At 34.0% G+C, this 16325-nt stretch overlaps 2 protein-coding genes across 3 annotated transcripts; one reads left to right on the top strand and one right to left on the bottom strand.

Annotated features, from left to right (window-relative positions):
* The first annotated feature begins 2078 nt into the window (after positions 1-2078).
* On the top strand, positions 2079-8804 carry LOC126969481 (leucine-rich repeat protein soc-2 homolog). Of its 2 annotated transcripts, XR_007730404.1 has the most exons (4): positions 2079-3261; positions 3827-3936; positions 5072-5452; positions 6326-8804. XR_007730404.1 is itself a non-coding variant. In XM_050814932.1 (3 exons), exons 1-3 carry the CDS (start codon positions 2201-2203, stop codon positions 5338-5340), a joined length of 1440 nt encoding a protein of 479 aa, XP_050670889.1. In that variant the 5' UTR covers positions 2079-2200; the 3' UTR covers positions 5341-8804. The 2 variants fall into 2 exon arrangements, 1 of the variants encoding a protein (XP_050670889.1); XM_050814932.1 differs by having other exon boundaries at positions 5072-8804.
* A 3302-nt stretch (positions 8805-12106) lies between these two features.
* Positions 12107-14301, bottom strand: LOC126969509 (nucleoside-triphosphatase THEP1). The gene is made up of 5 exons (XM_050814977.1): positions 13965-14301; positions 13626-13882; positions 13264-13449; positions 12870-12948; positions 12107-12714 (listed from the first exon to the last, which is right to left on the bottom strand). Exons 1-4 carry the CDS (start codon positions 13993-13995, stop codon positions 12871-12873), a joined length of 552 nt encoding a protein of 183 aa, XP_050670934.1. The 5' UTR covers positions 13996-14301; the 3' UTR covers positions 12107-12714; position 12870.
* Positions 14302-16325: the final 2024 nt, after the last annotated feature.

Raw genomic sequence — 16325 nt, forward strand, 5'->3', positions numbered from 1 at the left:
TTTAAATTTAGATTTATTTAGGAATGTAATTATTAATAAATGATCAGTGTCTTGTTGAGAACTACTTGCGAAATCGTCGTGGATAAAATTAGGATCAATTATTTTACAATGTTTTTTTTCTTCGTGTGCCATACTATATTTTTCCTATAATTATTGTTCATTGGGTAGTATTTTGAAGATTATTTTTTGGCCTTTTGATAAAACAATGAATGATGATGAGCAACGAAGAATGCATAGTTTCTTTTTTAGGTCTAGACCTACCGGACTGGTACCGGTTAGTCACTGATATTGACAAAGATACGCAATAGGCCTGCAGAACTACTATATTTCAATATTTTTAGTAACTGCTAAAAATATTGAAATCAAGATACACAGTTGTGTTTCTTGACCATATGGTTTTAGTAAGAACTGCGAGTTTGGGGATTGAATGCTCGAAACTGACTGATTAGATGGCAAGTTCAGTATTTCAGTTTTCGAAATTTGCGATTGAGAATGATAGGGCGACATAAAAGTTGATGTTTTAAATGAAATAGATGGCAACGTTAGTACTGGAGTTTTGCATGGCGGTTGATGAAGGAAGGAATGTGATGCCAGTGTTTTTGAATCTGAATGAGCTGAAGACTGACTTATGTAATGGCGTTCACGGTTCTAGCGAATAATTCGGTTGAAGCCGATGAAATTAATGAATTATTTTCACATTTACCTATATCTGCTTCAAAACGATTAATATTAGCAATTATATGTTCAACGATACACTTTGCACGCGAACTGTATAAAACTATGTAACTGTAACTTTATACGATGATTTATACGATTTGCTTTGGGAAAAGATGGAGAGAGCTGGCGTACAACCGGAGCTGCTTAATATTATGCGATTTTTGTACGAGAACCAGTTAAATAGTGTTAGGTGGGGAAGGGAGCTCTCTGAGCCGTACGGGTTGGAGTGCGGGGTGAGGCAGGGGGGGTTAACCTCGCCTAAGCTCTTCAATTTGTACGTGAACGAGCTGATCGTGGAACTCAGCAAAAAGCCAGTCGGGTGCTGGATAGACGGCATCTGTGTAAATAATCTAAGCTATGCAGATGACATGGTGTTGTTGGGTCCCACGGCCGGCTCGATCAGAGAGTTGCTTCAATCATGTGAGGAGTACGCTGCTAGACATGGTTTAGTGTATAACGTGGCCGAAAGTGAATACAGTCTGTACGCGTTAGTTACCGTATATTCATAACCCTTTTGTGAATATATGTTCAGTATCTAGACTTTATATTAATACACTGAACGATAGGAAATTTAATCTACTTTTCATTGAATAGTAATACTTTGGTTAAATTATCAAACCAAATACTATATGAAGCAAAATATTGTAAGTAAGGTAGGAATTTCACGACGTAAATTCAAAGATTTTTATTTTTTATATTATGTCAAGATTATCAAAGTTTTCTGTTAAAAATAAAACCTTCAATAAAATAGAACTGAAATAAAGCTTCTCAGTAATATATAATACATGCACATCATAGAACAAAAAGTTATAAAAAATTATTGAAAAAACGCTCACAGAAACCGTGCGAGGGAAGAAATGCGAGATTGCTTGTGTATGATATACAATATAATTTGGAAAAAATAACTACTGAACTTAATTGTACGATAATTTTCTAAGTAAAGTAAACATATTTCAACATATTCCAAACTAAATGAACAGATAAAGAAAACGACGCTTCAAAGTCGTTATTCGAGTTAAATGGACCCTATTTCAAGTCTAATTTATATCATCAAATACTACATATTCATACTATTATAATTATATTATATGAGGTCTTATAATAAAATTGTGTTATAACTATAGTAACTTACGAATTTTGGGAATTGGGTATAAATCCAAAAACAATCAAATATTCAGCGCACGCACGGAAATAACTAACGAAGGCCGGCGAAATCCATTTGTTAGGCCCATGTGTACGCAGCATAAAGTTGGGTTAACCAAAGAGTAAAACTATACGACTTTACTCTTAGTTCAACTATACCCACATGACAGACTACAGAGTACTTTACACTTTTTACTTTGTTAGAACCCATCACTTTAGATTTATCAAAACACTTTAATAAAAAGTTACTGTAATAACAAATAAGCACTGTTATTAATCGTAGGTTCCTTTTATAGCATGCGTATTAGTACAATTACTTGTGGATAATATTGGACAATAAATGGAAGAAAAAACAGACAAAATAGATGTCACCAAGAATGGCTTTTCGAAATCTATTAATAATAACCATTGGACTAAAGTAACAGTGATTGATTTAAGCCACAGTAATCTTAATGAAATAGGCGATAGGCTTAAGTTTCCTGAAGTATTAAGTGAACTCAATTTATCACACAATAAATTTGAGAATGTACCTCAAAGTGTCTCCAACTTGCAACACGTTTTCTACCTTAATCTTTCATTTAATAATATTCAATATTTTGATGACACACCTTCATTCTGCCATTCAATAAAAGAGCTTGATTTGTCTAACAATAACCTCCAAGGACCACCATACTGGGTTTGGACAGAATCTCCAAAATGTTTACAAAAAGTAGATTTCAGCAACAATATGCACATAACAAATTCATTAACTGTTGAATATTGTGATGAATTACTTAATTATAAGACTCAAGTTAAACATGTAATCTTACATAATTGTAATATTAAGCGACATTTGAGAATTCTAGGCTCATTTGTAAATGGTACAACTATGGTCTTAGGAGTAAATGATATAAGTATGATGAAAATGAATAGTCTAAATAAAATACCATGTCTCGGTCTAGATGAATGCTGTGATATAGAAAAACTTAATGTAAGCAACACTAATCTATTCACAATTGATAGCAATATAACAATTTACCATAAGATCACTGAAATCGATCTTTCTCTAAACAAAATAAGTGATGTGCCAAAAGAATTTTGTAGCTTAGAAAACTTGGAAGTTTGTATATTATCACACAACTACATACTTTATTTGCCTGATGAATTTGTTAATTTCAAGAAACTTAGAGTATTGTGTATCAACAGCAATGAACTCTGCATGCTTCCTGAAAAGATAAATAACTTAGAGAATCTTAAAAAGTTAGATTTATATGATAATAAACTGTATGAATTTAATTATAACATAGAACATCTGGAAGAGATTGATTTGGCAATGAATTATTTTGATGTGCCTGAAGATAAATCTTATGTAGATAGAAATAAAAAATTGAGGTTGCAACATCCAGATAGATATAATGAAAGGTAATCATTCTATTTATTATTTTCTCTTGTCCATTGAATCACTATGCATTAAAATAAAATTGTATCATAATTCAACATGATATTTTTTTAAACAATTTCAGAATTTTGAATATTTTATATTTTAAAATGCTTGGTGTTTTGTTAATACTATGTATTCACATCCCACATGGTAAATGTTAAATTAATAAATACTAATGGGGTAATAAATTTACTAGCCCACTGTTGGCTGTGAAAGTATATTTTACATTTCGGCCTTTGCTTATGAATCTCCCTAGTACTTATAATTATCTGCTGAACCATTTGCCCTGAGCTGGCAGTCCCTTCAACATCCCGATGAAACAATCAATATTATCCAATGAAGCCAGATTAATCACAATCAAAAGTTTCACAAACAACGAAATTAAGGTTACTGGAAGAATAATACATCTATGCAGTGCACAACTGATATCAATAAATCTATTCTTTATACCTCCAATTCAATACCTTTTATGCCTTTTGCATTTAAATTTAAGAAATAAAATATCTATTGAATTTTTTTCTTATATTTTGTACCTGCTAATTTCAGAAAAGAAGAAAAAATAATTTTAGAATCAGAAGACAGTAGAGATGAAAGCTATGATGAGGAGTGTGATGAAATAATCTCAGATTGTAAATTGAACTTGGCTATACAGAATGGTAAGGATTTGATAACATCTCAGTCTTAATACAGATTTTCTGTCCCAGTGTGTATCGTGCCAGATTTTAGCGAGACAACACATCCTGAGGATGCCTCGTGTAGAGGCGAAACACGTGTTGAATTGTTTTAAAAACAAATATTGGTGAAATTAACACTAATGAAAACTTAAATCATTTGTATTTTCTGTCCCAATAAACTTATCAATGGTAACTCACCTTATCCGTCCACACGGTCTGTCAATGGGATGACACATAGCTTACCAGCGATAGAAGTTTGTATGGAAATTAAAATTCTCACATCCCAATTTAAGGCAATAAGAGTGACTTATCGGGTATATTGGAACAGCTACTTATTGACAGTAGAAGGTAGTAATATATCTCTATCTGTAGATAGTATTTTGGGAATGGCTGTAATTCAATAATATGTATGTTTCTCATTGAGCTCCCAATTGCTATAAGGCTATATAATTTTTGATGAAATTTTCTGTGAATATTACCTGGATTTGAGATACACAATTCAACCGGGTTTCTGGCACTATGTTTGAGTTATACAAGGTTTTCTATTTTTTTTTATTAATGAAATTATGATTAAATTGTATATTTTATTTTTATTGTCTATACTAATATAAAAAAACGAAAGATTTTATTGTTTGTTTGTTTGCATTGAATAGGCTCCAATACAACTGAACCAATTTGAAAAATATTTCACTGTTTCCTAACACGGAAATGTAGGCAATATTATGTTTATTATATAAAAAAAAATTAGGGATCTTTAAGTACTCCAATAATGTAACTCTAGGTGTAAAAAAAAATCACCTAAAATATTATTTATGTTGTGTGCACCGCGAAAAGTATTTATGTTAGATTAAAATAATGTACTAGACTTTGCAGAACACATTATTTACAAAATTGTGTCGCGACATCATATGTTAGAAGTGGTCTTTTATTTTAAAAATTTAATTGAAATGTCACTAGGAATGCCCAGTCCTGAGTGAATGTAGACAAAGTTGTGGGGTATCAGATAGCATACAATATTTTCATCATTATTTAGGTTGTTAATTAGTTTACTGATATCATGCAAATATACCACAGGAGCAAAATAAATTACAAGACTTTTATCATGGGTAAATTTTAGGAAACAGAGAAAGATCATCATCAAGTTCATCAGAAGACTGGGATTCAGAGGATTGGTGGTGCCCACATGACTCACCACTAAACACTTCAACACAGGCTAAATCTAATTGGATCTTGTTTATGCAGCATAAAGTGGAAGAAGGAAACTTTTGTCCCAGTGATCTTCACGCAGAACCAGTTGAGAAGATAATTACATACAAAAATGTGTGTCATCCCAAAGTTATTGCTGACGTGGAAGGGCAGTTTGATGATTTATCTGATAATTCATGATATTTCTTTGACGTTTCATATATAGCCTGTTTGAACAGGGATGGAACCTTTTCATATCAAAATATCTGTGTAACATCAGCAAGCAGTTGTCGGTTTGCAAACTGTACTTTTGGTTAGTAATTTTTAAGTGTAATAGACTGGACATAATCTTATTACAGTGCTCCCAAATTAATAATGCGCATTCAGATCTTCGCTAATGGGCGTATTCCCGGAAACACCCGAATCATTCAATCGTAAGAGCCCTAAACAATGCACTTGCAATTTGCACCTTGTTCGAAAGAAATAGGAGTCAAATCATGTGTTCACAATACGAAAACAAATCGGGCGGTCGGCTGTGGTAGCCGGTCAGTCAGTCGTCTTTAAGTATTGGTGCCGACTGCACATGTTCAGTCTATGTGGAATTATATAGAGCTCCTATTACACACCACTCGTACTTATTATTGTAATATAATTCTACTAAATTATGCAAAAGTAATGCATTTTACCACTCTATATAGATATCGTCTCCCGACTGTCGGGAAATACGACCGTTGCCGAAAAGTGGCGAAGATCTGTATGCGCATTACTAATTTGGGAGCACTGTATACCTGGGTTATAAATGTATATTGTATTTCTGTGATAGTAGGTATATATAGGTACATACTTAATGCAGTATGGTGGTTAATTGTGATTAAAGGAGTGTCTAAAAAATAGCTCATTTTTGTTATAATGAATATTGAGATCAAAAAGATATTCTACATATAAAACTAAAATACGACAATCGGCCATGTTAACTGACACATGTAAACCACTTTACATTTTATTAACATCACGGTGTCGATTGATTTTTGGTTTTTATATATTTTACGTGATATCATTGATTTCTGAAGCGTGACGTCATAATCGGCCACGATGGTCTACGAGTGATTCCGTGCGTAGTTAAAAGTATTATTTTAAAGTAAATTGATTAATTTTAAACAAACAGTAATTTGATGTTTGTTGACAGCTTATTGTGCATGTTTCATTATTATAAATGGAAGATACATTGTAGAAGAGAAATCCAAAAATCTGTCATCATGCATGTCAGGGTTCCATAAACTAGAAGTAGTGTAACACAACGTGACAGCCTGATATATGATGAGGGGTGGGACAGGCGCCTTAAAGTGACGTTTTCAGAAGACTGTAGTGCCATCTGTTAGTTGGCCCGAAAATGAATGCTTTGTCAGATGTCACTCGCTTTGAAACCTTTCAACTTTTCTATGACCCGTCAGTGACTAAGCCGCCACAAAACGCGTGGCGCGATTACCAGTCTTATGCCGCCGCGCGTTGCCGACGCCAAGTCAACGGGCTCGGGTTACACAATAAAATTTATTGCTTTTGAAGTGTTTCGGCTTGTTTATAAAAACGAACGTCAATGCTTTTATTATTAAACAAGCTAGCGCTTTGTTAGATTACATAAACAATAGAATCTATCCTTTATGTTCTATTTTGTCAAAATTAAATAACGCGCAATTTCAGCATGTTAAAAATTGCAATACCTACATTAAAAAGTAGAGTAAGTTATTGAAATGCGTCACAACATAAAAAATGAATATAATTTCGGGCTTATATATAGTTATTTTCGGGGCCGATCTCCAGATGGCGCTAGTTTTCAAATAGACAGCTCATAATGCGTAGAGAGGGCTCTCTTTTCCCTATATACTATTATACTCTTTGTATGTGATCAATTTTGATTTGACAGTGTGTGTGTAAGCTAGTAGCTTAATATTCAAAATACTAAGGATCTAATGCTAGACGTGGCTGACTACTTATGTCTTGCCAACCAAACTGGTGACAGCAAGAACAGATCTTAACTTTTCTATCTTGCTGTATCCCCATTAGAGATATTCTGCTCTCTCACACACTGTCTATACGCTGCTTATATTGTAAGTCTATGGTTCTATGTTTTTGAATGATATATTTATTATTTAATATCATACAACGCGACTATCGTATTTTTTTTTGCTATCTGTACCTGTAGGGTGGGAGCGAGAAGTAAATAGAATAATACATCATTAATTACAATTCGATTATTTATTTGCGCGGCTTTTACACTATTAGATACATTTTTTAAATTAAATTTGATTGCAACTCCCACCCTGCAAATGTTATATTTATGTATTTATTTCGAATGATAAAAGCGGTTTCTATTTTAGTCTTTATAGTCAAAGGCTTTATTTATGTCATGTTTAAATGAAGACAAAAAACATCTGATTGTCAATCAGTGATCTAATTTAAATATTTTATAATAATATTTTATTATTAGTAGTGACTAATAATTAAAATCTGGCCATAGTTATTGTGTACTACATCGTTCTATTGTTTGGTTATTATTAACGAGCTCTTTCACTCTTATTGTAGTTTATACATTTGTTGGATTTGCAATTATGTTAAATTCAGAGTGCCATTCTTAATATAATAATTATGTTTTCTTACTCAATTTATTTAGTTGTGAGTACATGTTATATTCATGGGTATTCAAGAATGAGTTTTGTCTAATTTAGATGTTACACTTAGGGTATGTTCCGATATGCACTGCGACCACTGTAGTGTGACGTCAATTTAGCATTTTTTGACGCAGCATTCAAATGTGTGTATTAAAGTTTGCTAGGTTTAAAAAAAATGTTGGAGTACTGTCAAATTAAAAATATTTGTGATTAAACTGTAGGTATTGTTTATAAAACGTTAGGCACACGAGCGGTTTTGACTGATCATGTGATCAAAGTACTGCGAGTGCCTTACCTCGAAAACGCCAGTGCGCACAGTAGAATATGGCGGCGATTTATGACGTCATATATTACCCTAGGGTACTGCCAGGGGGGTGCAATTTCTCTACATTGGCACATGAAAAAAATTTGCATTGAAAGTGCTGCCACCTATTCTATTAGGTACGCTGCAACTTCACCACGATGGCAATAATTTAACATACATGATAGATGGATAGATGGAGCTAGTGATAGCAAAAAACTCAACTTACTTATTAAAACAAGACTTGACTATCGTGTTGAAATCATTGAATGCCTCTCCTTATTTAAAGGTAACTGCTAAACTTAATAAATGAATAATAATTTCCACCCACACAAAACAAACATCAACATGCATTCAATACGGTCTACAACAATAGTAAAAACTATAAACATAATTAGCGCCATCTAGCGACGGTACGCTAAGAGCGTAAAAATAACGCAGCGCCATCTCTTAGCCTGGGTACACTGATTTAACAAAATAAAAACATTAGTTGCACATCTATCTCTAATAAATACTGCCAGTCCATACCGGAACGAATTATTCTACAGTGATAGCATTGTGCAGTGCTCGCAGTACATATCGGAACATAGTCATACCCTTACAGAAATGTTTTGATTCTACAATGTGCATGATGCACACTGATGTGTTTTTCTGTAATGCAATCAATGATATTGTAAAATATATATTTCAAAACGCTTGTAGAGTGATTCTTATTAGACCGTTTTTAGGGCCATATACTGGACAATAACACTCACATGCATAATAATATTACATACTAGCTGACCCGACAGACGTTGTTCTGTTCATATTTTAAAAAAAAACTCTTGCGGGTGGAATTTCGTAAAATCCGTTCTTAGCTGACCTCCACTCGGCGAAAGGAATATTCCTACCACATTTCAAGTCTACGCCTAATGGTTCCAGAGATATCGTGATGAGTGACTATATACGTGGAAATCTCTTATATATAGACTAGTACATAATAGAATTATCCCTACAAAGTTAAGATAGTACCTAACTACAAATTATATGAGAGTTAATAGAGCAATTTCAATTTAGCCGGGTAATTGTTTTTTTTTGTACAACAGAGGTTTTATGGCGTTGGAAATCCATTTACATTTTTGGAATAAATAATTAATGTGTCCCTAATAAGAAGAAAAAACATTTATTATTACAAATTATTTATAATTCACAATAATTTGTTATAAAATGTATGCTATTTATCACTAATATTATAATTTTCAAGTAGGCTGTATGTAATCAATCACCTAGCATTTGGCGGGTGGAAAAAAAAACTTGTAAGCTTTTTCCCATATTTTCCGTATTTTGTTTGAATGATTTATGCAATACATCTTTTTTGAATAAGTACGTATGAAATTCGTGAGCAACTTACTAGATACTTTGCTGATTTCGACTTGGGGCTGCAACCCACAGTCGCGTGTACAATAAGCAACTTATCTCACTTGTACCATAATATATTATAAAGAAGCAGATATGTTATAAGTGCATGCATAGACCGGATTATATGCAAATGCATATTTAGTACCTTTTCAGCGGTAGTTGCATATTTTAGAAAAAAAAAAATATTCGCTCATCGTTCAATGCTTTTCATAGTATGCCCAAACATTGCACCCAAATTTAAATCCTGCCCAGTAACCTCAGTAGGCGTAGAACGTTCCTTTTCCGTTTACAAAAATTTACTAAGCTATCGTAGACACAATTCGTCTACAGAACATTTAGAACAGTACTTAGTAGTACGTATTTTTAAAAGTAAATCTTAAATTTCATTGTTACCTATGTAGGTTTATCTTGTAATAGTTTTTTTCACGAATACGGATGTCAGTACAAGATATTTTGGGCATTTTTTGTAGTATATAATCCGGTCTCTAGTCATAAGCATCCAAATTAAGAATCTTATCTCTTTACTCTGTAGCGCCTAGCAACGATGACGTAAGTCATGGAACATAAGAGAAAGTATGTGTAAGTTGCGAGTGAGAGAAGGAAACCCTTAATATTGATAGTTTTCTGTCAATCTTTGTATGTGGACCAGGCTAAACATAATTTTATTTATCCATTAATTATTATAGTGTAAAAAAAGATACAATATTTTTATATATTATATACTTTTATTCAAAATAGAATTTTGAAATATGCCTTAAACTTAGAAGTGGGCCCCAGCTAACTCGGTGAGCTTATTTTGTTTTATAAAAATCCGTAACTATATTAAATACCCTGAAGTAGGGTGCGCACTCCATTCTCAAGGTGTGGTTTTATCATCAAATTAATTTCGTAACACATTTTCGGGGATCATGTTGTAAATTGATATACATCGGCCAACAAAAGACTTACTAACTGAACATAGGCATAACGTGTTCATGTTTGTTCCTTAAGTTAACATAAGTTTCTAAAAAAATCGAATATATTCTTAAGTACACACATTACATAATTCACGAATATTTTGAGAGGCAACAATGTATTTATGATGTTTAGCTTAAAAAAAATCTTAAATTGATTCTTTAGGACCTGGGTTTAATAATTTAAACCCAGGTCCTAAAGAATCTGTCTCTAATTAGTGGGGAATCATGGATTTTATAATTGTTGGATTGGAGAAGTACCTTTATGGCAAATCATATTGGTAGATTTCCAATTACAGAGCATAATGCGACTCAGTGCCGCACAATGCCGAATTGTGCTGATGCTTACTTAATTGGAACATGAATTAGTTTTAAAATGCACCAGCAGAATGCGTGTGTACTAAGTTCAGTGTTGAAAAAAAATATTCATAGAGTTAGCAATCTAATAAGAAAATATGATGTTGTCTTCTTCATTTTGATAAATATGTTCATTTCCAAGAAAACATTTATGATGTCTGCTGTCTAAATGATTCGATCACCATGTTGACAAAAATATATTTCTGTTCAATAAATATATTTGCATATTAGGAAATTGACTTGAGTTGTCGCTCTTGTAAGTTTAAACAATTTGTTGTGTTTTTAAAGTGATAATTATTATTAATCCTAGAAGTGAGGGTTATCACTGTAACAACATAACAAATTTTTATTATTTCTAAAAACTACAACGAAACGAAAGTTTTAAATTTTTTCAACAATAAACAATATTACTACCGATAGTAAATAAAATTTGGATCAATGCCAACTTATAGAAAAATTACACGTTAATTTTCTGCCACTGAGTTGGTATCTATTCTATGCATCAAACACACTCGCCGGAAAAACACAGAATACCGGCGTAAAGCAGCGGCTTAGTGCCATTTTGTTTAGCATTGGTTAGTGTCGAGCAATGACGACCCTCCCGTCCCTCCACAATATGACAGCGGTCCTTAGAGATTTTATCCCAGGAGGGTACCGAGAACCAACGAGACAACAACACGGCAACACTAAGGGAATACACTCCAACTTAAACGCCTTCCACCACCACTTTGAGGCGGTGTCAGCAAAATGGGATGTGTTCCTTTTTTGCATCCTACCCTTGGGGCAGGCTTCTATGGATGATCTTAGTGCCTTTGCCGTTGCTTATGTGATAATATAGGGTAACAACCGTGCCTCCAGATTCTTTCAGCACAGAACGCCGGTGCAAATAAGTCAAAATCGGAGAGCAGCTACGACCGAGCAGCAGGTAACTACGACCGGCCGTCCCTGTTGCCGCTGCACACGGTGAACGGCCCATGGCACCCTGACCCATACGACAAAAGAGAGCCGACACCCTCTTGGCCGTCAACTCGACGATAAAATTTTTCGGCGAGCTCTGTTGGACGTAAAGAAGTCGACCGAATCGGATGGAATTTCTCACATCTCACATCTCAGAATGTGTGCCCCCGAGTTGACGCCGGTGCTAACGCGTTTATTCCCCAACTTATTGAAGTTAGTCGTTGTCCATTCGATCCAAAAAAAGGTGACAGCATCTACTTTTTAATACTATTCATGTGCTTAATTGGAGCGATCAGGCAACCTGGGACTAGATAATGATGCAAAAGCCCAAAAAATATTGTTGGGAGAGTTTATTTTGTCTTAAAACGCCAATTGTTTCCAAAGGAGTGGCAGAGAAGATAAGACGATCTATAGCTGATAATTATTATTGATTGATTTTTGTATATAGCTCTCGATATAGCGACTCGATGATTGGCAACAGTTTCAGTTACTGCATCCTTGATCGTAAAACCAGTTTCAAAATGCCTCAACTGGCAATTATCAAATTTGTAGTAGTTGCTGGTATTGGCAATCATGTATATCCCCTTCATTCGAACAGTTTCACAGCTTCAGTCATGCTCAACCTGCTTCTTTAAGATCCATAATGACACTGACTGTTGATCATGATTCAAAGTTTCATTTAGAATCCCGGCAACCGTAAACTGGACCTTTTTGTTGAGGCAACTGGCTATTGTTACACTAAGCACTTAACTGGCATCAAAGGGAATTCCAAATGAATAAATTTGTATTGAAATTGAAGTGCAGCTATGCAGACTGTCAATTATGCACTTGCATGCCCTGCACCAACAGCAATTTTCGACTTCTGTGCTGTACATGACACCACTCAAGATCTGACTGACATAATAATGTTGTACATCCTATTTCTTATATAAATCACCTGAAACTGTCATATAACAATTTAATAGATCATATTATTTTTCACAGTTGTTTGTCTATTTCTGAGATTCCATTTCCATTCTCCCGTAATAGTCCCAGTTCCATTCTTGAATAACAATAAAAAAACATATTATGTATGTTTATTTATTTTTAATATCAAACCTTAGTTGCTATTGCTAAAACAGCTGGTGATTTCTTTCATTATCTCTTCATGTAAATTGTTTCTGTTTTCTCGAGTCACCTGTAAAGAAGTTATTCTATTCTCTATATAATAGCATGATTACTTTACATGCCAAAATTATAATTTATAATAATAATAATTGATTTTATTAGTATATACCACTGTTTTAGCAAGAGAGATCTTGTGTAATGTGCCTTTTTCAGGGGCAATTTCAATGAGGACAAATCCTGCAAATCAAGATTAAGTACTAATCACTAGTCACCACCACCATAATATATTTTGATAAGTGTGATAACATAGGAAATGCTACCTATGTGGAAAAAACTTCTTAGTCAACTTGTTTGTTTGTTTCTTTATTTATTTAAGTATGATTACCGTCCATACTTTGGATCTGCATCTGATAGATTCAATAAGTGCATCACTCTTTCTGCTTGGAATAGTTGCTACAACAATATATTTATTATTACTAAAGATTTCTTTAACTTTATTTTTGAATGCCACACTGAATAATTCCATTTTTCCAATTTCATCTATAATTAAACATGTTTTTGGGACATCCACCTACAAGAATGGATTAAGGTTTTAAATAAACTATATAAGTACTAGGTATTCTGATAACAAAAAAAATCCTAAGAAATCATTTCATTCAAATTCAAAGTTGAGAGAGGAGGAGATCTCATAATATGCAAGATTAATACTCTTTAAGCCCTGCAATACAGTAATAAAAAATTAAGTACATTGTGCAATGATTGCAAAGCAATACTTTCGAACTCTTCAATTAGGACACCATATTTTCCAACTGCATATTTTGTAGGTACATCGAGTAAAGACTGATCTCTGGCTAATCTGCCTCTCAGCCCATTTAAGGCGACAATATCGAACCCCTCTCTAACCCTGTTTCTCCTCACTTCTTCAGTTATAAAACCAACAGTTTTAATGTCGTTTTTGTTTAATGAAGAACAAAGTTTCTTTGTTAGAGTAGTCTTTCCGACACCTGCAAATTTAAAATATTTCAGTTTTTTAATGTGGAAACCCACCTGTAAACGAATTTTATTAATTTTTTTTATGTACCTAACCTGGGTCCCCGGTAAGAACAAAGTAATTCATTGTTTATTTCTTAGAAATTTGGTTTTCACATAAATCGGTTGGTTGGTCTTTTTCATAAGACACATCGGTTTTCGCAAACAAGGTCCACAACGGCATGAATGTTGAAAAATGGCATATTACAGCTGAACACTCATAAAAAAAACTCACGAATGAACTGAGTCACTTTTCACAATCCTATTTTCAGCCGAATGAAGAACACAATAGTGTTCTTGAGTAAAAACTCTAAAGAGACTTTTAACACTTTTAGAATACCTGTGATTTGTGAATATTGTGATCTAGCAAAAAATGTGGCTGACGTACTCGGTCAGCTGTTTCGTATTTGACGTTGGTTAATGTCCATGTCAGTTGAATGTTTATAAACATTGAAATTTTAAGAAGGTAGGTATTTGTAGTAATATATTCAATATTGTATTGTTACAAATTGGCAATTACTGTTGTTTTTAATTTTTTCTCATGACTTAATAAATATTTCTATTTGCTTAGGTATTTAAAAATGCAAGCCATACAATCCCTGCATAGCATTGCATGCATTCAAAAGTGTTCACGTACGAAAGTGTATCGTAAGAGAATCGATCCGTTCTCTCTGGGTGACGAGGTATTCCTAAAGCGGTACCGGTTTTCAAAACAAATGGCTAAGGTCATAATTAATTTAGTCCGTGAAGAGTTGGAGCTGAATCGTAAAGGTTGTGGCACCTCACCAGAATTGCAGGTATTAACGGCAATTAGGTGTTGGGGTCTTCGTGAGGTGAGTTAATCACTTTCGATATTTATATAATCAAATAATGAGCTTTTCTTTTTAATGGAATACAGGACAAACGAGCGTACTTGATGTTAAGTGATCACCGCCGGTCACATTATCTTGCAACACCAGAGGAATCAAAGAAGCGTTGCCGGCCTTTATGGTGGGGATGATATCCTAATTTATGGCGTGTTGTGCGAATGTGGAATTCGGCGGCAGGAATCAGGTCAAACAGCTCTTCAGAACACTTTCCGTGATATATGTGGTAGAAGTCACACAATGAAGCAACATGTCTACACAACTCCAAGTGGTCTGGCCGTTGACAGGACACTGGTCCGACAATTCGAGTAGCTCTGCGTTGCACGAATGCACGCCCCCGCAATTCAGTCTAGAATGTGGGCCGGCTTGAACGACTGTTGTGCTCTTTGAGCTTTGCTTTCCAGATGACCGTGGAACTAACATCCGCTCAAGATTTCGAGACCGAGTATTCCAATACTTGGCTAGGCTTTAAGAGAATTGTTGTCAAAGAGCGGTGATATGAAAAATGGAGGTTATGTTACCCCATTCCGCGACCTCAAAAGAGGATATTACATATAAGATTATTTACATTATAGGTTCAAGAAGATGCTGGGGAGCTTCATGGGCTATCTCAAGCAACTACCAGTCGGATATGCAGCAGAGTAGCACGTGCGCTCGCGCGACTTTCCTCACCTAATATACAGTTGCTCACCTCTATCGCCAAGGATGTTGTTGATAGAATTTCACCAAGGGTTTTCTAATTATAATTGAGTGTCTTGATAACATCTATATAAGAATAAAAACACATGTGGGAATGCACCCCATTATCTCATAGATAGAAAAGGACTTCCTCAATGTTAAATATTCAAGAATATTTACCTATTTAAAATTGTAAACTAAGATAGATTTTACTTTTACTCTACCATGGTCTTGAGACCACAATCTTGCTGAAAAGAAATATAGTGAGGCACATACAACTAGAAATGATGTGGAATGTTGCTTTGGTATGTTGAAACAGTATTTCCAATGCCTGCTGCCTTAGATAATTAAGTTGCTAACATTGATATTTATGGGAAGTAGGTATGGAAATTGTCAATAACATTTTTAATATAGCTACTGATTTGTAAAGATATCTATGTTTTGAAGAAGAATCTAGTAGAAATTCAACAATTATTGCTTTTCCAAAATTCTTCTTGGTATGAATTTTAATGTAATTTAAGTATAATAAAAATATAAAATAATAAATAAAAATAGACTTTATTTCTTTCGAAGTCTGTTTCCAACTACTCTAGCTTATAAAATTAAACAAAATATTCAAAAGATGCAACTTCGGTAGCTAGAGGTTCCAAAATGAACATTTATATGATATCTCTGACTTCGAAGTGCCTATTAGCAAAGGCTTCCTCCAGTATTTCGGTCCAATATGGGCCTAATGTCTGATATATTTCATCTTCCCATCTTTTTGGTAGCCATCCTCTAAGCTGTTTGTCTTCTCTTGGGTACCAAAGAGTAACCTGCTTGGACCATTTTTCTAGGTTACAGCAAAGCAAATGACCTGTCCATCTCCATTTTT

This window comes from Leptidea sinapis, chromosome 18 (genome assembly GCF_905404315.1).
Source record: "Leptidea sinapis chromosome 18, ilLepSina1.1, whole genome shotgun sequence".
Classification (NCBI taxonomy): Eukaryota; Metazoa; Arthropoda; class Insecta; order Lepidoptera; family Pieridae; genus Leptidea; species Leptidea sinapis.